Source organism: Salmo salar, chromosome ssa07 (assembly GCF_905237065.1).
Source record: "Salmo salar chromosome ssa07, Ssal_v3.1, whole genome shotgun sequence".
NCBI lineage: Eukaryota > Metazoa > Chordata > Actinopteri > Salmoniformes > Salmonidae > Salmo > Salmo salar.
In genome coordinates, this window is record NC_059448.1 from 47,999,008 (window position 1) to 48,022,353 (window position 23,346).

Here is a 23,346-nt window from a genome sequence, read left to right on the forward strand (position 1 = left end):
AGAGGGTTTGTCGCTTTCTATTGTGACTCCGCACTGTCAACAAATTCTATTTGGAAAGAGAATTGTCTAACAATTAGATTGAACATTCAGTGCCTTCAGAAAGTATTCACACCCTTTAACTTTTTCCACATTTTGTTGTGTTACAGCCTGAATTTAAAATGTATTACATTGAAATGTTGTGACACTGGCCTGAACACAATACCCCATAATGCAAAAGTGGAATTATGTTTTAGACATTTTTCAAATTATTTAAAAATGAAGAGTTGAAATGTCTTGGGTCAATAAGTATTCAACCCCTTTGTTATGGCAGGCCTAAATAAGTTCAGGAGTAAAAATGTGCTTAACAAGTCACATAATAAGTTATCATGGACTCACTCTGTGTGCAATAGTGGTTAACATGATTTTTGAATGATTACCTCATCTCTGTACCCCACACATACAATTACCCCTCAGTCAAGCATTGAATTTCAAACACATATTAAATTACAAAGACCAGGGAGCTTTCCAATGCCTTGCAAAGAAGGGAACCTATTGGTAGATGGGTAAACATTTTAAAAGCAGACATTGAATATGCCTTTGAGCATGGTGAAGTTATTAATTACACTTTGGATGGTGTATCAATACACCCAGTCACTACAAAGATACAGGCATCCTTCCTAACTTAGTTGCCGCAGAGGAAGGAAACCGCTCAGGGATTTCACCATGAGGCCAATGGTGACTTTAAAACAGTTACAGAGTTTAATGGCTGTGATAGGAGAAAACTGAGGATGGATCAACAACATTGTAGTTACTCCAAAATACTAACCTAATTAACAGAGTGAAAATAAGGAAGCCTGTACAGAATAAAATATTCCAAAACATGTCTGTTTGCAATAAGGCACAAAAGTAAAACTGCAAAAAATGTGGCAAATTAACTTTTTGTCTTGAATACAAATCGTTATGTTTGGGGCAAATCGAATACAACACATCACTGAGTACCTGTCACGTCCTGGCCAGTATAAGGGTTAATTGTTATTGTAGTTTGGTCAGGACGTGGCAGAGGGTATTTGTTTTATGTGGTTCAGGGTGGTGTGTTAGTTAGGAGGGTGTTTGATTTATTATTTCCGGGTTTTGAGTTATGGTCTATGTTTATGTATGTCTATGTGTAGTCTAGTGAGTGTGTTTCTATGTTGAGTTAATTGGGGTGGACTTCCAATTGAAGGCAGCTGTTTGGTGTTGCCTTTGATTGGAAGTCCTATATTAGTTGGGTGTGTTTGTCTTGTATTTGTGGGAGATTGTTTTTGCATTGCGTGTTTATGTATAGCCTGATAAACTGTCATTTGTCGTGCTTATTGTTTTCTTGTTTTTTTCGTGTTCAACGTTCGTTAATAAATTAAGAAAATGAACACCAACTCTGCTGCATATTGGTCCACATTTTCAGACGACGATTTCGCTATATCGTCCTCCGACGAAGAAAGCTGTGACAGTACCACACTTTTCAAGCATGGTGGTGGCTGCATCATGTTATGGGTATGCTTGTCATCAGTAAGGACTGGAGTGTTTTTCAGGATAAAAAGAAACGGAATAGAGCTAAGCACAGGCAAAATCCAAAACGAAAACCTAGTTCAGTCTGCATTCCAAAAGAGACAGATTCCCCTTTCAGCAGGACAATAACCTAAAACACAATGCCAATTATAAACTGGGTGGGTCGAGCCCTGAATGCTGATTGGCTGACAGCCGTGGTATATCAGACCGTATACCATGGGTATGACAAAATATTTATTTTTACTGCTCTAATTACGTTGGTAACCAGTTTATAATAGCAATAAGGCACCTCGGGGGTTTGTGATATACTGCGTTGCGTCGTGCCTAAGAACTGCCTCTAACCCTAGGAAGCTCTTTGCTGCCTTCTCCTCCCTCCTGAATCCTCCTCCCCCCCCTCCTCCCTCTCTGCGGATGACTTCGTCAACCATTTTGAAAAGAAGGTTGACGATATCCGATCCTCGTTTGCTAAGTCAAACGACACCGCTGGTCCTGCTCACACTGCCCTACCCTGTGCTTTGACCTCTTTCTCCCCTCTCTCTCCAGATGAAATCTCGCGTCTTGTGACGGCCGGCCGCCCAACAACCTGCCCACTTGACCCTATCCCCTCCTCTCTTCTCCAGACCATTTCCGGAGACCTTCTCCCCTTCCTCACCTCGCTCATCAACTCATCCTTGACCGCTGGCTACGTCCCTTCCGTCTTCAAGAGAGCGAGAGTTGCACCCCCTTCTGAAAAAACCTACACTCGATCCCTCCGATGTCAACAACTACAGACCAGTATCCCTTCTTTCTTTTCTCTCCAAAACTCTTGAACGTGCCGTCCTTGGCCAGCTCTCCTGCTATCTCTCTCAGAATGACCTTCTTGATCCTAATCAGTCAGGTTTCAAGACTGGGCATTCAACTGAGACTGCTCTTCTCTGTGTCACGGAGGCTCTCCGCACTGCTAAAGCTAACTCTCTCTCCTCTGCTCTCATACTTCTAGACCTATCTGCTGCCTTTGATACTGTGAACCATCAGATCCTCCTCTCCACCCTCTCCGAGTTGGGCATCTCCGGCGCGGCCCACGCTTGGATTGCGTCCTACCTGACAGGTCGCTCCTACCAGGTGGCGTGGCGAGAATCTGTCTCCGCACCATGCGCTCTCACCACTGGTGTCCCCCAGGGCTCTGTTCTAGGCCCTCTCCTATTCTCGCTATACACCAAGTCACTTGGCTCTGTCATATCCTCACATGGTCTCTCCTATCATTGCTATGCAGACGACACACAATTAATCTTCTCCTTTCCCCCTTCTGATAACCAGGCGGCGAATCGCATCTCTGCATGTCTGTCAGACATATCAGTGTGGATGACGGATCACCAGCTCAAGCTGAACCTCGGCAAGACGGAGCTGCTCTTCCTCCCGGGGAAGGACTGCCCGTTCCATGATCTCGCCATCACGGTTGACAACTCCCTTGTGTCCTCCTCCCAGAGTGCTAAGAACCTTGGCGTGATCCTGGACAACACCCTGTCGTTCTCCACTAACATCAAGGCGGTGACCCGATCCTGTAGGTTCATGCTCTACAACATTCGCAGAGTACGACCCTGCCTCACACAGGAAGCGGCGCAGGTCCTAATCCAGGCACTTGTCATCTCCCGTCTGGATTACTGCAACTCGCTGTTGGCTGGGCTCCCTGCCTGTGCCATTAAACCCCTACAACTCATCCAGAACGCCGCAGCCCATCTGGTGTTCAACCTTCCCAAGTTCTCTCACGTCACCCCGCTCCTCCGCTCTCTCCACTGGCTTCCAGTTGAAGCTCGCATCCGCTACAAGACCATGGTGATTGCCTACGGAGCTGTGAAGGGAACGGCACCTCCATACCTTCAGGCTCTGATCAGGCCCTACACCCAAACAAGGGCACTGCGTTCATCCACCACTGGCCTGCTGGCCCCCCTACCTCTGAGGAAGCACAGTTCCCGCTCAGCCCAGTCAAAACTGTTCGCTGCTCTGGCACCCCAATGGTGGAACAAGCTCCCTCACGACGCCAGGACAGCGGAGTCAATCACCACCTTCCGGAGACACCTGAAACCCCACCTCTTTAAGGAATACCTAGGATAGGATAAAGTAATCCTTCTAACCCCCCCCCCTTAAAATATTTAGATGCACTATTGTAAAGTGGTTGTTCCACTGGATATCATAAGGTGAATGCACCATTTTGTAAGTCGCTCTGGATAAGAGCGTCTGCTAAATGACTTAAATGTAAATGTAAATGTAAACAGCCCTTAGCCGTGGTATATTGGCCAAATACACACCTCCTCAGGCCTTATTGCTTAAATATACACTGAGTGTACAAAACACTAAGAACACCTGCTCTTTCCATGACAGACTGAACAGGTGAATCCAGGGGAAAGATCCCTTATTGATGTCACTTGTTAAATCTACTTCAATCAGTGTAGATGAAGGGGAGGAGACAGGTTCAAGAAGGATTTTTAAGCCTCGAGACAAGTGAGACATGTATTGTGTATGTCTGCCATTCAGAGGCTGAATGGGCAAGGCAACAGAATTAAGTGCCTTTGAATGGGGTATGGTAGTAGGTGCCAGGTGCACCGGTTTGCGTCAAGAACTGCAACGCTGCTGGGTTTTTCACGCTCAACATTTTACCATGTGCGCTAAGAATGGTCCACCACCCAAAGGACATCCAGCCAACTTGACAATTGTGGGAAGCATTGGAGTCAACATGGGCCATCATCCCCGTTGAACGCTTTCGACACCTTGTAGAGTCCATGCCCCGACGAATTGAGTCTGTTCTGAGGTCAAAAAGGGGGTGCAACTCAATATTAGGAAGGTGTTCTTAATGTTTTGTTCCTAAGTGCCCTAGTTACAGTTGACTTAAATCGTCTTGAAAATCTATGGCCAGACTTGAAAATGGCTGTCTAGCAATGATCAACAGCCAACTCGACAGAGCTTGAAGAATAAAAATAAATAAAAGTGCAAATATTGTACAATCCAGGTGTGCAAAGCTCTTAGAGACTTACCCACAAAGCCTCACAGCTGTAATCGCTGCCGAAGGTGATTCTAGCTGTATTGACTCAGTGCTGTGAATACTTATGTAAATGAGATATTTCTGTATCTCATTTTCAATAAATGTAGTAACACTTCTAAAAACATATTTTCACTTTCTCATTATGGAGTGTGTAAATGGGTAAGACAGAAAAAAATATTTAATCCATTTCGAATTCAGGCTCTAATACAACAAAATGTGGAATAAGTCAAGGGTTATGAATACTTTCTGAAGGCGCTGTAATTTCACTGTGTGTGAAAACATCTGACATAAATAGATGCCATATATTAACATAAGTCTTGGTTCATTGGTCATAGTTTTTTTGGCATTGCATAACTTCTCAAATAACGAGCCTTATAAGACATCCACAGCTTTGTCTTTTTCACAGATGTAAATGAGCCCACCATTTGGTCAAATTACAGAAATAGACGAAGAACATTAGAGAATCTAGCAATGGGTACAACAGACTGAAGAGTCTGGTAATTTGGGGTTCACAGATAATAAACCATATAAGCTATTTCTCCCAAAGTACATTTTGATGTTTATTTTCAGGTTATTACAGGATTCAAAACAAACTTACAACATGTGCTACCTTAATTAATTTAGTGCGTCTGACTGCTCACCATTCCAATTTTCTGCTCCAGCTGTTGTATCCTAGCAACTGCCTCTTCGCCTTCTGCGGTGCGCTTATCCAGTTGTTCTGAAAGAAAAACAGAATTATTAAATATGCTGCAAGCAAGCCGCTTGTTAGGGTATCATGAATGCTTTACACTTATAAACGGAACTTGCATGATAGTGCATTTGGTTCCCTTACCTTGCAATGTCTCCATGGTGTGGGTGACCTGGGCGCAGCGTTCCTCGCTCTCCCTCTGCTCCACCCTCAGCCTCTCCAGCCGGGCCTCCAGGGCCTGCAGTGTACCCAGGCACAGGGCCGGGTCGGTGGGAACAGGGCTGTTCTCCTCGGCCCCCTCTCCAGCCAGAGAGCGTAGGCCTGTCACCAACTCAGCCAGGGCCTCTCTTGCCCTTTGCCCCTCTCCATGCTCCTCTCTTAAGGCAGCAAGCTCCTTCTCCAACCTGGATACTTCTCTGTTGGTCACTTCCTCCTGCTCTCTAGTGGCCCACTCCAGTTTCACTGTCAGCTCCTCCATCTGGGCTGCTCTGTCTCTCTCTGAAGCCTCCAGACTGGCTAGCTGAGCAGCTCTGTCGTGCTCTGAGGCCTCCAGGTTGGCTAGCTGGGCTGCTCTGTCCCGCTCGGAGGCCTCCAGGTTGGCTAGCTGGGCTGCTCTGTCCCTCTCGGAGGCCTCCAGGTTGGCTCGGAGGGCCACCAGCTCTGCCTCGGCCTGGCTGGACCACCCAGCCCACTGCTGCCTCTCCTCCTCCCTCTGCCTACCAGCCTCAGCCAGCTCCTGCTCCATCTGGCGGAACTGAGCCGTGAGGATCTACAGAGAGAAGGAGGGAGAGTTAGAGATAGAGGTAGAAGTAGAGAGAGAGGCAGAGAGCGAGAGGCAGAGAGAGACAGAGAGAGAGGCAGAGAGGGCAAGAGAGGCAGAGGGAGAATGAAGACAGATGAAGGATAGGGACAGTAGGGTCTACAACGAGAAATGCTTGGCTGTGCCAGTAAGATGAGAAATGAGTCTGCCCCTCAGCCCTTAAGTTTTTATTTTATTTATTTCACCTTTATTTAACCAGGTAAGCTAGTTGAGAACAAGTTCTCATTTACAACTGCGACCTGGCCAAGATAAAGCAAAGCAATACGACAGAAACAACAAACACAGAGTTACATGCAACTTGTCAATCACCAAATGTACTTACTCAATCAGTGTCACTCTGCTGTCACACTAGTAACTTGGTGAATAATGTAATACAGTACTCTGTGTCAGTCTCTTCAGATGGGCCCATTTTGCCCAAGGGTCAGTCAGGTTGCATTGTTATTCTATTGTGGGACCTTCGTTGAGAAAACCCCATTCCCACTATGGCTCTAACTGACCAGCACAGTAGAGCGTGTCTGTACCTGTTTCTGCTGGTCGGCATTGTTCAGCTCCCCCTGCAGCATCTCCAGCACCTGGCAGCGTGACCGCATGGCTTCCTCCTGCTCCTCACAACGCCGCTGGGCTGCACGTAGAGCCTAGCAACACACACACTAAGGGTATGGGTACAGGCTAAAAACCGTGTATAGGACCTGGCCTGTATGAGGGAGTGTAGAGTGAGTCAGAGAATGAAGTTTGTACCTGCTGTACCTGCTGCAGCTCAGCGTCGTTCTGCCTCTGCGCTGTGACCCTCAGCAGCTCGTCCTCATGCTTCTGGATCTGCTCCTGGAAACGCACGTCCTTTTCACAGACAACTGCCTGAAGCACACGAACCTAAAAGAATGACACATCTCTGCAGTCAGTTGAAGGGCCCTTTTTTTTAATACAATGCAATCCGGAACATTTTCATTGAAAATGGTTAGAGTAACAACGAATTAGCACCTGCTCCGTGTGTACGGCTTCCTTTTCACACAGGGCCTGTTCGGACATCTGGAGACGCTCCTGGAGGTTCTTAGCCGAGGTCGAGACCTCACTGAGCTGCTTCCTCAGCTCCACAGCAGGAGCTGAGCTGGTGAAGGAGCTGTCTGGAGAGCTCTTCAGGAAATAGACAAGGATTTCAAAATGTTATTGATGACAAAATAGTCTAGTGTAGACCAAACTGGCTGTAAAGAATCTACAACATTTTAACTGAATACATAACGGCTAAAATACACATCGGAACCATGCTTATTGAACGTGGAGTTATTTTTAACTCAGCTAAAGGACTTACTGTTGCTCCCTCCTGCGCCTTGAGGTCAGCAATTTGTTTGTTCAGAGTAGCCATCTTGGCTTTGGCCTGCAGCTTCAGTTTAGTGAAGCGTGCCTCCGCTGTCTCCCTTTCGCTCTGTAAACACACCAACAAACACAGCATTGAAACTTGTGTTCCAGCAGCAACAGCATCATCTCAGTAGATTTCTGACCACAGTCATTATTTGACAAGAAGTGCATCAAATATGAATATTTCATGAACCCAACCCACACAGGACAGAAAAAAAATCAAAGATATGCATTGAGGGCACATCCATATAAAACCACTGCATTCATGTCTCACATACGCATACAAAGTCAAAGCAATGCACGCATGCACGCACACACACACACACACACACAAAGTCAAAACAATACATGCAGGCCCACAAAACCAAAGGAAAACACACCCACCTGTACCCAGGCCTCACCTTGAGCTGCGTTTCGAAGGTGGCCAGCTGGCTGTCCTTATCTCTGACCACCTCCTTGAGATGCACCGTCAGCTGCTCCAGATGAGCCAGCCTCTCCAGGGGCTCCTCCTCCACCCCAGGCCCAGACTCCTCAGGGGCCCCGGGGGCATCTCCAGGGGGGAGCTGGGGGACCAACATATCCTGCAACAGAGCCACAGAGAAGAAGAGTGGATACAAATATGGGGACTTGGAGAACATTAAGGCCTCCAAAGGTGATTCATTAGAGCAGGGTTTCCCAAACTGGGTCCTGGGGTCCCCTTCCCCTGGGTGCACGTTCTGGTTTCTGCCCTAGCACTACACAGCTGATTCAAAGAATCAAAGCTTGATGATGAGTTGGTTATTTGAATCAGCTGTGTAGTGCTAGAGCAAAAACCATAACGTGCACCCAGGGGGGACCCCAGAACTGAGTTTGGGGAACCATGTGTTAGAGTGCTGATCAGTTTTGCCTTTTAGATCACAATGGATTTATTATTATGGACAGAGAGGAGCTGATCCTAGTTAAATACTATTACTCTGAGACAGATGAAAAATATGGACCCAGGACAGAAAACATGTGCCATGTTATGTAAGCTTGTGAGGGGTTGAGGGAGTCTCTCTTACCTGAGGGGCTCCATCGGGGGGCTCGTCCCCAGACAGCTCCTGCAGGACGTTGGTAAAGCCCTGGGACAGCCGGCTGAACATGTAGCCGAAACTGGTGGTACAAGACAGAGACATTAGGCCTTTATCTGGACAGGTGGGACCTGGGTCATGGTCAGTAGGTGTCAAAAGATCCTACCCAAAAAGGTCCTTCAAGAGGTCCTACCTAAACTTTCCAAATATATTTTGGGGCTTTCATATCTTCTGAGTCCATAGATGCCACAACAAAATAAATGATAAGCTTATCAAAAGTTTTTAAAAGATTGTGAATATTCCATGCCGTGTTTCTTCCCATGCAAGATCCCTGATCAAAGTAAACTCATGTCCTAACATCATACTTTCACCTTGGCTTGACATGTTAGATATGAGATTTCTGAGAGATGCCCAAGATTCTAGAGTTTGGACACTGAGGGTTCTGTCTCAATCAATCATTATTTATAAAGCCCTTTTTACATCAGCAGTTGTCACAAAGTGATTATACAGAAACCAGATAAAAAAATCTCCATGGAGTTTGCATTATTTTTATTTCACCTTTATTTAACCAGGTAGGCAAGTTGAGAACAAGTTCTCATTTACAACTGTTCATGTGAGCAAATGAGGTAAGATAAGGGAGGTAAAGGCAAAAAGGCCATGGCGGCAAAGTAAATACAATATAGCAAGTAAAACACTGGAATGGTAGATTTGTAGTAGAAGAAAGTGCAAAGTAGAAATAAAGGGGTGCAAAGGAGCAAAATAAATAAATACAGTAGGGGAAGAGGTAGTTGTTTGGGCTAAATTATAGATGGGCTATGTACAGGTGCAGTGATCTGTGAGCTGCTCTGACAGCTGGTGCTTAAAGCTAGTGAGGGAGATAAGTGTTTCCAGTTTCAGAGATTTTTGTAGCTCGTTCCAGTCATTGGCAGCAGAGAACTTGAAGGAGAGACGGCCAAAGGAGGAATTGGCTTTGGGGGTGACCAGAGATATACCTGCTGGAGCGCGTGCTACAGGTGGGTGCTGCTATGGTGACCAGTGAGCGGAGATAAGGGGGGACTTTATGATGATTATGAGGCATTTACAATGTTAGCGCCCCTGTTATGTTATTATTCACATTTCTGTGTATCGAAATTATTTAAGACAAAAACATAGATTGACTCAAATAATCAATGGAAATAAGTGCAGTGGATGATAACAATTGAGACCAGTGAAATCATAGAATGAGGGTTCCTGGACAGTCAGGAGGCCCCTCGGAGGACCATCCAACTCAGTGAATTTCATAAAAATTATGACATTTTCTAAAAGTTAACCTTTTTAAATCAAACTATACTAAATATACTGCTCAAAAAAATAAAGGGAACACTTAAACAACATCCTAGATCTGAATGAAAGAAATAATCTTATTAAATACTTCTTTCTTTACATAGTTGAATGTGCTGACAACAAAATCACACAAAAATAATCAATGGAAATCCAATTTATCAACACAAGGAGGTCTGGATTTGGAGTCACACTCAAAATTAAAGTGGAAAAACACAATTCAGGCTGATCCAACTTTGATGTAATGTCCTTAAAACAAGTCAAAATGAGGCTCAGTAGTGTGTGTGGCCTCCACGTGCCTGTATGACCTCCCTACAATGCCTGGGCATGCTCCTGATGAGGTGGTGGATGGTCTCCTCAGGGATCTCCTCCCAGACCTGGACTAAAGCATCCGCCAACTCCTGGACAGTCTGTGGTGCAACGTGGCGTTGGTGGATGGAGCGAGACATGATGTCCCAGATGTGCTCAATTGGATTCAGGTCTGGGGAACGGGCGGGCCAGTCCATAGCATCAATGCCTTCCTCTTGCAGGAACTGCTGACACACTCCAGCCACATGAGGTCTAGCATTGTCTTGCATTAGGAGGAACCCAGGGCCAACCGCACCAGCATATGGACTCACAAGGGGTCTGAGGATCTCATCTCGGTACCTAATAGCAGTCAGGATACCTCTGGCGAGCACATGGAGGGCTTTGCGGCCCCCCAAAGAAATGCCACCCCACACCATGACTGACCCACCGCCAAACCGGTCACGCTGGAGGATGTTGCAGGCAGCAGAACGTTCTCCACGGCATCTCCAGACTCTGTCACGTGCTCAGTGTGAACCTGCTTTCATCTGTGAAGAGCACAGGGCGCCAGTGTAGAATTTGCCAATCTTGGTGTTCTCTGGCAAATGCCAAACGTCCTGCATGGTGTTGGGCTGTAAGCACAACCCCCACCTGTGGACCTCGGGCCCTCATACCACCCTCATGGAGTCTGTTTCTGACCGTTTGAGCAGACACATGCACATTTGTGGCCTGCTGGAGGTCATTTTGCAGGGCTCTGGCAGTGCTTCTCCTGCTCCTCCTTGCACAAAGGCGGAGGTAGCGGTCCTGCTGCTGGGTTGTTGCCCTCCTACGGCCTCCTCCACGTCTCCTGATGTACTGGCCTGTCTCCTGGTAGCACCTCCATGCTCTGGACACTACGCTGACAGACACAGCAAACCTTCTTGCCACAGCTCGCATTGATGTGCCATCCTGGATGAGCTGCACTACCTGAGCCACTTGTGTGGGTTGTAGACTCCGTCTCATGCTACCACTAGAGTGAAAGCACCGCCAGCATTCAAAAGTGACCAAAACATCAACCAGGAAGCATAGGAACTGAGAAGTGGTCTGTGGTCCCCACCTGCAGAACCACTCCTTTATTGGGGGTGTCTTGCTAATTGCCTATAATTTCCACCTGTTGTCTATTCCATTTACACAACAGCATGTGAAATTTATTGTCAATCAGTGTTGCTTCCTAAGTGGACAGTTTGATTTCACAGAAGTGTGATTGACTTGGAGTTACATTGTGTTGTTTAAGTGTTCCCTTTATTTTTTGGAGCGGTGTTTATTCATATCACCAAATAATTGATGAAAACACACTGTTTTGCAATGAAGGTCTACAGTAGCCTTAGCAGCCCTCTGCATGTTAGCACCATAGTGTAGCTGGAGGACAGCTAGCTTCTGTCCTTCTCTGGGTACATTGACTTCAATAAAAATCCTAAGAGGTTCATGGTTCTCACCCCCTTCCATAGATTTACACAGTAATTATGACAACTTCCGGAGGACGTCCTAGAAACCTATCCCAGCATGAACTGACATGTTGTCCACGCAATCAAAAGATCAGAGAATGAATCTAGCTGGCAAGAGTGATTCTCCACCTCATTCATATGCTAGGTTGTAGCAACCTCACGATGGGTACAGGGGAAATTAGAGTATCATGTAGTAGCCTAAACCTATCGATGTTACATTGAGCTGGGTGAATGTGAATGAGTCATCCGATATGCTGTAATAGAAAAGGAGGCCATACTCATTAAAAAATGTATCATCCTCCCTCATCTTAAATGGTACCGACCGCCACTGCAGTCAATCATCCTTTGTGTCAATAATATACCTGTGGCAACATATACATTTACGGGCATTATTGTTATTGCGACCCAGATAGTTCGTGCAGAGGGCCTCGAGGTTCGAGTGTCACCCGAAGAACCGAACACTGCCGAACAATTGGGCAATTCGACTGCGGCTGCGTCACTTCGTTTTGCCCACTACTCATGAACAGCAGATTATGGGGAGAAATGGATGGCTTACTTTCTGAACAATTTGACAGTGCTGGCTCTAACCATAGTAAGAGTATTTGATGTATATACATAAATCGGAATTACGATGTATTGGTTGCGCTTGTATAAAAACAGCACAGTAGACAATCTCAGAGAGAAAGCGAACGAGTTAGCTTTTCAGTGCACGTAGACAAGCAGCTAGCTAGCAGGCTAACAACGATAACAGTAACGGTAATTGTTTAAATATATCGCCGTTCCTTGTTTTATTTTGGAGCGTGTGGCAGCTGTTCTAAATTGCCATTCTGGGATTGGTGTGCTGATAGTTGAAAGAACGAGTGACTAACCTGTATGAGAGATTCTCAGATTTCTGTTTATGCTTTTATTTGATAAATCTCCTCTGCTGTATTTCTGTGCATAGCCACATCACCAAACATCCCGGAAACAAAACTTGCAGAACATCGATTGGCCAGTGGAGGATTGCGCAACAATAAGGGGGAGTCTGTAAATTCTGACCGGTTACCATTTTTGTAGAGACCGTCTTAGGGACATTTAAAAAAAAAACGAAAAATGTACAACATGCGCCAAAACACTTTTTTTTTATCAAGATAATGTTTTTGTATTTTTATACCGCGATTAACCTTATCCATTTTCGTTTGGAACCACACTGCTGAATTTATTAGGATGGGGCTGGGTCATGACCCACGGGTCAATCTGATCATCAACAATGGAAGACAACTTGGAAGAAGCCTTCTCCTAATTGCACACTACACTACAGTGTTTGTGACCTTTGTGAGTCGCTCTGTGAACTGGTTCGTGCAGATGCTAAAGTGGACCACACTGTTTGCACGGTACACCACGTCCGTCTTTGACTCTGTCTACAGACACCTGCATTGGTGGCGTAGAAGGGACGGTGGAGGGGTTGCCAAGCAGATCTGCCCCAGCCCTGACACAAAATCAGGGTGACCAGAGTAAACATGTCAAGTCCCTTTAAAGCTGAAGAAGTCTTAGAATGATTTTGAGAGTTTTAACCTTAAATCCTATCACTAACCAGACAGCCTGCTCAAGACATCAAATCAGATCTCACTGATCTTTTGGGAAAATGAAGTGCAACAGTGGTGAGAGAGTTGAAGTAGAATGGGAAGAGCAACTAACTGAAGTCATTCAGTTTGAGCATTTCATTTCTTAATTCCTGACACTTACTAACAGTCTAGTGTTTTACAGTATATGCATGTATGGGTTGCATGTGTATTCCTTGTACTGTAATGCCAACATGAAAGTTACATGTTTGAATATTCATATCATAAACTGCTATAATAATGTTCAAGGAAAGCTTCTCCAAAACCACTAACAGGAGGGGAAGAATCGGGCATTAATCACACTATTGTAACACTTTTCTAAAGGGTATAACGTCAATTCAACTACACTACCCACCTATGAACTGTCGTTTGTAACATGTATAGGGGTCTAACTCTAAGCAGCTATTTTGTCCCACAGCAAGCTATTCATGTGACTGTAAATAACTGAGAAGTATGTTTCCTGGGCCACCAGACAAGGAATGGGTCTTTCACATTCTAATCTCGGTACCCAGAACCAAGTCTACTCGATTAGGTTTACGTTCAGTCTGTCACAAGACTATTCCTATTCCTGCATTATACTGTGTCGATCAGTAATTCGAACCACTATTGAGTTGAACGGATACAGAATTGTCTTTATCCATGCTTATGTGTATCCTTTTTATAATTTTTTTACTTATTTTATTTGTACAAACTGTGAAAATACTATATGAATGGCAGCATTGTGTTCAAAATCATGCCAACAATAATCCCTACAGTTGCAAATGTGTTGACTGTTGTCTGTTCTTAAATCACTATTTCAACCACTCATATACACTGAGTATACCAAACATTAGGAACTCCTTCCTAACATTGAGTTGCACCCACCCTTTTACCTTCAGAACAGCCTCAATACGTCGCGGCATGGACTCTACAAGGTGTCGAAAGCATTCCACAGGGATGCTGGCCCATGTTGACGCCAATGCTTCCCACAGTTGTGTCAAATCGGCTGGATTTCCTTTGGGTGGACCATTTTTGTTCTTGACACAAACCGGTGTGCCTGGCACCTATTACCATACCCCGTTCAAAGGCACTTAAATCTTTTGTCTTGCCCATTCACCCTTTGAATGGCACACACACACAATCCATGTCTCAAGGCTTAAAAATCCTTCTTTAACCAGTCTCCTCCCCTTCACTGATTGAAGGGGATTCAACAAGTGACATCAATTAGGGATCATAGACTGACCAGGTGAAAGCTATGTCATGGAAAGAGAAGGTGTCCTTAATGTTTTGTATCCTCAGTGTATATCACAGGTGACAAACTCATTCCACGGAGGGCTGAGTGTCTGCGGGTTCTCTCCTCCCTTGTACTCGATAGAGGAATTAAATCAAATTTTATTTGTCACATGCGCCGAATACAACAGGTGTAGATCTTACAGTGAAATGCTTACTTACAAGCTCTTAACCAACAATGCAGTTTTAAGAAAAATACAAAAAAATAAATTAACAAATAATTAAAGGGCAGCAGTAAAATAACAATAGCGAGGCTATATACAGGGGGTACCGGTACAGAGTCAATGGGCAGGGGCACTGGTTCGTCGATGTAATATGCATGTGGGTAAAGTTATTAAAGTCACTTATGCATACATAATAACAGAGTAGCAGCAGTGTAAAATAGGGGGGGGGGGCGGGCAATGAAAGTAGTCTGGGTAGCAATTTGGTTAGATGTTCAGTAGTCTTATGGCTTGGGGGTAGAAGCTGTTTAGAAGCCTCTTAGACATAGACTTGGCACTCCGCTACCGCTAGCCGTGCGGTAGCAGAGAAAACAGTCTGACTTGGGTGGCTAGAGTCTGACATTTTTTTTAGGGCCTTCCTCTGACTCCGCCTGGTATAGAGGTCCTGGATGGCAGGAAGCTTGGCCTCAGTGATGTACTGGGCCGTACGCACTACCCTCTGTAGAGCCTTGCGGTTGGAGGCCGAGCTGTTGCCATAAGACAGTGATGCAACCAGTCAGGATGCTCTCGATGGTGCAGCTGTAGAACCTTTTGAGGATCTGAGGACCCATGCAAAATCTTTTCAGTCTCCTGAGGGGAATAGGTTTTGTCGTGCCCTCCACGACTATGTTGGTGTGCTTAGACCATGTTCGTTTGTTGGTGATGTGGACACCAAGGAACTTGAAGCTCTCAGCTTGCTCCACTAAGGTCACCAACTAGTAAGGAACTCCCCTCACCTGGTTGTTTAGGGCTCTATTGAAAGGAAAAAACTAAAACCTGCAGACACTCAGCCCCCCCATGGAATGAGTTTGACACCCCTGGTCTAGATAAAGCCTTTAAAGATGGAATCCACATTAGGGGAAACGGCACCACTGTCTCTCAAATTTGGCAGTACGTGTCCCCAGCACAGCACGTGTCCTCTGCTTCTTGATATGCCACACCTGTCAGGTGGATAGGTTACCTTGGCAAGGGAGACATTTTCACTAACAGGAATGTAAACAAATTTGTGCATATCATTTGAGAGAAATAAGCTTTTTGTGCGAATGGAAAAATTCTGAGATCTTTTATTTCAGCTCATGAAACTAACACTTCACATGTTGCATTTATATCTTTGTTCAGTATAGTAATATCCCAAACGGACATGAAAGTTTCACCATTAAGGATTCCAGCAAAGCAAACTGCTCCAGGATGGGATTTCTGTGAAAGCTACAGCATGTACTCTGCACTGTAGTCGAAGTCAGAAACTTCTGACTGTAGGATGTGCCACAATTTTCTATCTGGGCCTAAGCACCACAGTTGATAGACTTTATTGTGCATATGCTAAATCCACTGCTTGTCTGGCATCAATGTTACTGTTGGGCTGCATGAAGAATCAAAGTCTGGCACTAATACAGAAAGCATTGTCTTGTGGTCATGATGAAGTTATTAATGAGTAATGACCTGGGCCTACTTGGTCTACGAATGTGAAGGAATCTCAATAAACCAAACTAAACAGAACTGTGTGACATTCTTTACTATTTTCTTCCCTTTCCAGTCAAATGCCAGACAGACACATGGTCATGATTGATGTAGGCTTGCAAATAGGTGAGAACATGAAATGATTCCAGATTGTTAGAGAACTTTTTGTCACCATAAGAGTTAGTCTGTTGTTGCTGTTTTAAAGAGCTTCAATGAAAACAGTTTCCAGAAACAGTAGCATTTACTTCACAATTTCTGATCCAGAGAAGCAATGCATATGTTCATATGTATGACTAATGATGCTGCAGTGCATTCAGTGGTGGAAAAAGTACTTGAGTAAAAGTGAAAGTAAATGCGATACATCAAATTCCTTCAATTAAGAAAACCAGATGGCACACTCCAACATCATTTAGAAACAGTATTTGTTTAGTGAGTTTCTGATCAGAGGCAGTAGGGATAACAATGCTTTATAATGATAGGTACGTGAATTGGACCATATTGCTGTCCTGCCTTAGCATTTGAAATGTAAAAGTTGCCAAAAATATAAATAGTAAAGTACAGACACCCCCAAAAAATTACTTAAAAAGGTTCAATGCAGCAATTTTTATCTCAATATCAAATCATTTCTGGGTAACAATTAAGTACCTTACTGGGACTGCTCTTTGACAGTTTTAATTTAACAATTTCTCAAGCAAGAATTTTGCTAGGACTGTCTGGGAGTTGTCTGAGTGGGGAGGGGAAAACTGAAAACTAGCTGTTATTGCCCGAGAGGTTTTGAACTCTTTCTTACTGGTCTATTAAATCATTTACAGCTTGGTGATGTCACCAGGCAGGCCAAAACTCCATCCCACCAAAACAGGCTGAAATTTCAGGCAGTCTTTTCAAACAGCTCTTACACTAAAAATACTAATTTTCACAGTATTATTCCAACCTCAGTGTGGAAATATAAAAACACAGGAATATCACGTTTCTGACTGCACTGGGCCTTTAAATAGTACTTATCAGTTTGGGAAAATAATTTATTTAACTAGGCAAGTCAGTTAAGAACAAATTCTTATTTTCAATGATGGCCTAGGAACAATGGGTGCCTTGTTCAGGGGCAGAACGACAGATTTGTAGCTTGTCAGCTCGGGGATTCGAACTTGCAACCTTCCGGCTACTAGTCCAACGCTCTAACCATTAGGCTACCCTGCCGCCCCAAGGTGTTAGTCAGCGTTCCTGTCCCATGGTTGGTGTACAGTCCTCCTTTCCTCCAATGAGACCTAAATCCCTTTATCAGCTGCTGCACCTGGGTAACAGCCAATTAGAGACAAGGAGAACACAAGAGGGTGTGGCCCATCTGATCTGATACAAAAGCCCCCGGCGGGTGCCCACCTCCTCCCCAGGTCCCATCGTTGTGTGACTGTGAAGAGCGATACCCTCCCTTCACAGTAGACCAATAGGGATCTTAAGGTGACCACCAACCCCGTCTTTCAACACTTCTATAGGCTCCAGCCATCACAACACAGTCAGTCGACTCTACAGACATGGGTAACGCTACAGGATCCACCGTGGAAGATCTCCAGGCCGTGGAGAAGCACCTCTGGTATAAGAAGTTCATGACAGAGTGTCCTTCGGGTCAGCTCACCCTGCATGAGTTCAAGCAGTTCTTTGGGCTCCGGGGACTGGATGCTGAGGCCAACGCCTACATCGAGCAGATGTTCCGCACGTTCGATATGAACAAGGTAAGACTATGCGGCATTCATTGAACCGAGGCTGCTTGCAAAGGGGATGCTATAGGCTAAAATAGGCTTTACATTTGTCAAACTAGGAACGCCTCAGGCACACTCAAAATGGTGAAGGGAACACCTTACTAACAGAGGTACGCATAAGGATATGATTGTCTATTGTAAATGTATGCACTAATTACAAGTGCACCTAAATATATAGTATTGTCATAATGCCACTACTCGAATAAGACCCCTAGTTCTCCATTTCAAAAAGCTAAAGTACATTTTAAAAAGTGTACATCTTAAACCAGAAAGTATCTACAGTTAAACATAGGGAATCTCTTGAATCCAAGTGTTTTGTTTTGACTGGTCTTCCAGATGAGTTTGAAGAAGCTAATCGTCTCACAAGTACTAAGGTTCAATTTACCCAACTATATTTAGTAACCCTGTCACCTTTGATTATAATAGGCTGGGATTGGATTCATATGCGATTTAGTATGAGGATTATTTTTAGAGACAAGTTGTCAATATCTCTGTGGTAGGAGTGCGGTCTGAGCTTATCTGTTATTTTTCTCTTTAGAAAGACAGCACCAGGTTCTGGTATTCTCCAGTACATTCTGGTTGATTTCAGAATCAATTGAATAATTTCAGCATCAGAGACAGCTGATTTTAATTAGTGATAACTTATGTGAAAGTTTACTGACGGAACATGATGCATGTGAACAGTTGGTTACACTGATCAGAATATTGAATGTTCACTTCAAAGAAATTATTTGAATCTCCCTTTTATCACATTGAAGCCTAAGGAATGTCCAGATCTCAAGAGCTGTGTGCCAGAATAGACCTTCATGTCTTGAGTTTCCCATTTGTCAGTAGCTAGTAGTTTTATGGGTGTAGTTGGGGAGGTTGGTACTATTCCCTGGGGACAGAACTGAGTGACTAACTGCTATTTTCAGATCTTCGGGACAGTGCAGTGAACAGGCTGGCAATTATGTTATTATAAAAAACGGGATGTTTGAATCCTGGATGCTGATTAAGAAGTGCAGTATGACAATCTTAGATTGTGCACGTCAGCTGCGTTTAAACAGGCAGCCCAATTCTGATATTTCTTTTCAACTAACTGGTATTTTTTTTGACAAATTACAAATCTTTTTCAGAGCTGATCTGATTGGTCAAAGACCAATTAGTGAAAAAAGGATCAGAATTGGGCTTCCAGTGTAAACGCAGCCCTAGTTAAGTGAGGGAGGGTGTCAGTGTAAAGCTGAGGGAAGTGCGACTCATTTGGGTTGACCCAGAGGGCACTAATGCTGCCAAGTAATTTTGTAGGATCTTAAATGGGAGCCAGTTTTCTACAGCAGGAAAAGAATCCTATAGCAACAGGAAACATGAATTATGTGGATTATAATTAATGGACATTTCTTTTGAAGGGGCTGATACATTTTTCATAAGTCTTACATTGCAGGAAAGTTAACCTGCAACAGGGTGATCAAATTAAGATCCTACATCTGTAGGTCTTGCCACGGCCTTGGCACAGATCAGTGTGGAGATAATCCCCCAGCGATTATACATAGTTATCATCCCTGATAATGGATCTTCTAAGCAGAACATGATCACCTACATCTTGAGATGACTGAGATAATCTGAGATGGTAAAAAGACACGTTCCAACTAACACGCTTTCCTTTTTACAGGATGGCTACATAGACTTCTTGGAGTATGTGGCTGCCCTGAGTCTGGTGATGAGGGGTAAAATGGAACATAAGCTCCGCTGGTACTTTAAGCTGTATGATGTGGACGGCAACGGGTGCATTGATCGAAGTGAGCTGCTAAACATCATAAAGGTAACGAGACCAGTCCAGAAACGCAGTGCTGTGCAATGGAATCTGTATCACACAAAGGCATGCAGGCTAACTATTGCCCTTTGTCTTCTTCAGGCTATCCGTGCAATCAATGGGAATGAAAACCAGGAAGTTGATGCAGAGGAGTTCACCAACCGGGTGTTTAATAAGATAGATGTCAACGGAGATGGCGAGTGTCCACTTCTTTTTTTGTTACAGACTTGTAGGGTTGCGAGTTCTGTCCCTTTCCATTTCAGGTTAACAACCTCTTGACCTTTTCTTCTACCAATCAGGGGAGCTGTCTTTGGAGGAGTTTGTGGCGGGGGCTCACACTGACGAAGACTTCATGGAAGTGATGATGAAGACTTTAGATCTCACCCACATAGTCGCCATGATCCACAATCGGAGGCACAGTGTTTAGAGTCTGTCCACAGACACCTCCATCTCCACTGTAATAGACTGCATAAGGGCCACATAGGAACTGAGCAATGAGCCCTCAAAAGATCTAGCCCAGATTTTTATAAAGACAATCTTTATCTTAGCAATGCTGAAGGGCCATGCTTTGAATGCATTCTTCGTTGTCGGAATTCACAAGAGGTTGAATGACGATGAAAAATGCCCTTTGCCTGCATACAAATGACTCAGTCAACCATCGCTGGCTGGTTAGTGCCCTTGCGCATGATCTAAATCTGAGGTCTACATAATGAGAGAGATCATCTCTCACACCGTCAGCTGAACCTGAGACCCAACTAGGTCATAACATAAGGAGGGTGAAGGATAAAGAGGGTGGAGTGGGGTGGAGACTACCCATTATAACCCATGCATTCCTGACAACTCAGATTTTTTTAAATCCCTCACCCACCTCAGAGTCAGATTCCTGTAGGGAAATTATCCATTCCAAACCACATCGATAACGACATGTCTCAATCTATCTTTTGGACCAAACTCAGTTATTCAGTTGAGTGGTTCCTCTCTATGACTATGTGCCCAGGTTCTATTGGAGGAAGTTATAATTCACCTACTTTCCTCCCAGTACAGTCAGCTGTCAGCTCAAATATGACTAGAAGCCAAGTTTATTTTGTGCCATGATTAAATGGCCCAGTTCCTCAAGAAACAGGTACTTCCACAAGTTAGGGATCTTAACTTTGATACTTGTCACAAAATGCACTTAGTAAAAAAATAAGACCAGCATCTTTTAACATTGCACTGGCCCCAGTTGTTAGGAGATTAAAGTTTGCATTTCAAGGAATATCTTAACATAAATACATTCTAATGTTTTCCCTACAAGACAGTAAAAGGTAAAAAATGAATTGTGCAAATTTGTTTCTGTGAGTGTGTGAGGCATGAATGATCAATGCTCTCGCCTAGTGGGCATTATAATTACCTTTAAATACAGTACCAGTCAAGTTTGGACACCTACTCGTTCAAGGCTTTTTCTTAATTTTTTACTAACACACATGGAATCATGTAGTAACCAAAACAAGTGTGCAAATCAAAATATTTTATATTTGAGATTCTTCAATGTAGCCACCTTTTGACTTGATGACAGCTATGCACACTCTTGGCATTCTCTCAACCAGCTTCATGAGGTAGTCACCTGGAATGCATTTCAATCAACAGGTGTGCCTTGATTACTTTATAATTTATTTATTTATTTCCTTCTTAATGCATTTGAGACAATCAGTTGTGTTGTGACAAGGTAGGGGTGGTATACAGAAGATAGCCCTATTTGGTAAAAGACCAAGTTCATATTATGGCAAGAACAGCTCAAATAAGCAAAGAAAAATGACAGTCCATCATTACTTTAAGACATGAAGGTCAGTCAATACAGAACATTTCAAGAACTTTGAAAGTTTCTTCAAGGGCAGTCGTAAAAACAATCAAACGTTATGATGAAACTGGCTCTCATGAGAACCACCACAGGAAAGGAAGACCCAGAGTTACCTCTGCTGCAGAGGATAAGTTCATTGGAGTTACCAGCCTCAGAAATTACAGCCCAAATAAATGCTTCAAAGCTCAAGTAACACACACATCTCAACATCAACTGTTCAGAGGAGACTGAAATCAGGCCTTCATGGTCAAATTGCTGCAAAGAAACAACTACTAAAAGGACCCCAATAAGAAGAAGAGACTTGCTTGGGCCAAGAAAATCAAGTAATGGACATTAGACCGGTGGAAATTTGTCCTTTTGGTCCAAATTTGAGATTTTTGGTTCCAACCACTATATTTGTGAGACGCAGAATAGGTGAACGGATGATCTCCGCATGTGTGGCTCCCACCATGAAGCATGGCGATGGTGATTTGATGGTGTGGGGGTGCTTTGCTGGTGACAGAATTCAAGGCACACTTAACCAGCATAGCTACCACAGCGTTCTGCAGCGATACGCCATCCCATCTGGTTTACGCTTAGTGGGACTATCATTTGTTATTCAACAGGACAATGACCCAACACACCTCCAGTCTGTGTCAGGGTTATTTGAACAAAAAGGAGAGTGATGCATCAGATGACCCGGCCTCCACAATCACCTGACCTCAACTCAATTGAGATGGTTTGGGATGAGTTGGACCGCAGAGTGAAAGAAAAGCAGCCAACAAGTCCAACAATATTTTCATCACACTCCACAGCTTTAATTGCTCGCTATTGTTTTAGAAATCAAAATGCCTCACAGACATTAGTCTCTGTGGCGTAATGAGGGAGACAGGGAGGTGAGTCACAAGCCAGACCGTGCCAATACGGTTGCCATGACAACCATGACCCATTTCCATGGTAACACACATCCATAAAGCACTACAAAAGGGTTACGCAGTACTTACATGAATCTGAATGAATCTGGAAGGAGGAACACAGACCATGGCAGTCTGACAGTCAACAGCATGTAAAATATGAGTAAATATGCCGGTTGATATATATAAAACACCCAAACCAAATAAAAAGGAGTAGAGGTCACAGTCAGTCAGGGTGAGCACCAAAAACCACCAAAACTCCCCTTGTGGATCTGACTGTACTGGCTTCTGACTGTATAGACAGGACAGACTGCATTGTGCTGCGCTGGATAAAGGCCTTTAATCATCTCTAAAAAAAACTGCCGCAGCCTGCAGGCACATTGCAAAGCTGATTTAAGAGGAGGCCATTATCATCAGTTACAGGATTCAGAGCAACTTACAGCAGTGAGTACATACATTTTCATAGTGGTTCCCCGTGGGAATTGAACCCACAACCCTGGTGTTGCAAGCACAATGCTCTACCAACTGAGCCACACGGGACCAATGAGACACTCGTGGACTGCTACTACCTAGTGCCTTAGCTCAGATCCTTTCCACATATAGTTTAAAGGGAATCTGAGAGACTACGTAGTACATGGGGCTTTGACCATTATGGAATTTTGGGAAACGATGAACTGTCATGAAAACGGCCATGGATATTGTCAGTCATTTTTGTTGAAAAATGTTTTGCGCTTTTAATGTATTATACTGAAAATAGCCATGACATACCTAATGAATACAAAACCGCTTTGGTGACAACCGCGTCTCAAAAATGAATGGGCTGACGGCTTGGAACATTTGGAAAGGAAGTTTCTCCTCTCGACCATGCCGTTCTGCTCGTAAAACGATGACCAACTTTACCCACATGTAAAAATTCAAAACTGCTATTGGGTAAACTTGTCTATATCTACTAAATAAAGTGGAACCCCCCCCCTAAAATGAAGGTTTCAAGAAGATTATCATTTTTTTG

The 23,346-nt window shown here is 44.1% G+C and overlaps 2 protein-coding genes across 6 annotated transcripts in view; one reads left to right on the forward strand and one right to left on the reverse strand.

Annotated features, from left to right (window-relative positions):
• The window catches only part of LOC106609404 (golgin subfamily B member 1), a 38,707-nt gene that overhangs the window by 13,110 nt on the left and 2,251 nt on the right, over window positions 1-23,346 (reverse strand). For 3 of the 5 annotated variants that reach the window (XM_045722140.1, XM_045722137.1, XM_045722138.1), the window contains 8 exons: window positions 8,442-8,532; window positions 7,803-7,982; window positions 7,355-7,468; window positions 7,027-7,179; window positions 6,787-6,918; window positions 6,570-6,683; window positions 5,373-5,997; window positions 5,182-5,258 (listed from right to left, as the gene is read on the reverse strand). In XM_045722140.1, the coding sequence (XP_045578096.1) occupies window positions 5,182-5,258; window positions 5,373-5,997; window positions 6,570-6,683; window positions 6,787-6,918; window positions 7,027-7,179; window positions 7,355-7,468; window positions 7,803-7,982; window positions 8,442-8,532 (1,486 nt within the window). Of the gene's footprint in view, window positions 1-5,181; window positions 5,259-5,372; window positions 5,998-6,569; window positions 6,684-6,786; window positions 6,919-7,026; window positions 7,180-7,354; window positions 7,469-7,802; window positions 7,983-8,441; window positions 8,533-12,408; window positions 12,543-23,346 lie in introns of those variants that run through there. The other 2 variants (XM_014208197.2, XM_045722139.1) reach the window with 2 other exon arrangements.
• On the forward strand, window positions 17,412-21,032 carry LOC106609403 (guanylyl cyclase-activating protein 1). Its single transcript, XM_014208196.2, has 4 exons — window positions 17,412-17,791; window positions 19,467-19,616; window positions 19,710-19,803; window positions 19,907-21,032. The coding sequence occupies exons 1-4, from the start codon at window positions 17,594-17,596 to the stop codon at window positions 20,032-20,034; spliced, it is 570 nt and encodes a 189-aa protein (XP_014063671.1). The 5' UTR covers window positions 17,412-17,593; the 3' UTR covers window positions 20,035-21,032.

Bases quoted from the DNA above. Each gene is read 5' to 3' on its own strand.
- LOC106609403 (XM_014208196.2), top strand. From the start codon at position 17,594: ATGGGTAACGCTACAGGATCCACCGTGGAAGATCTCCAGGCCGTGGAG. The intron at 17,792-19,466 runs GTAAGACTATGC...TCCTTTTTACAG, and splicing joins GCACGTTCGATATGAACAAG to GATGGCTACATAGACTTCTT. The intron at 19,617-19,709 runs GTAACGAGACCA...TGTCTTCTTCAG, and splicing joins AGCTGCTAAACATCATAAAG to GCTATCCGTGCAATCAATGG.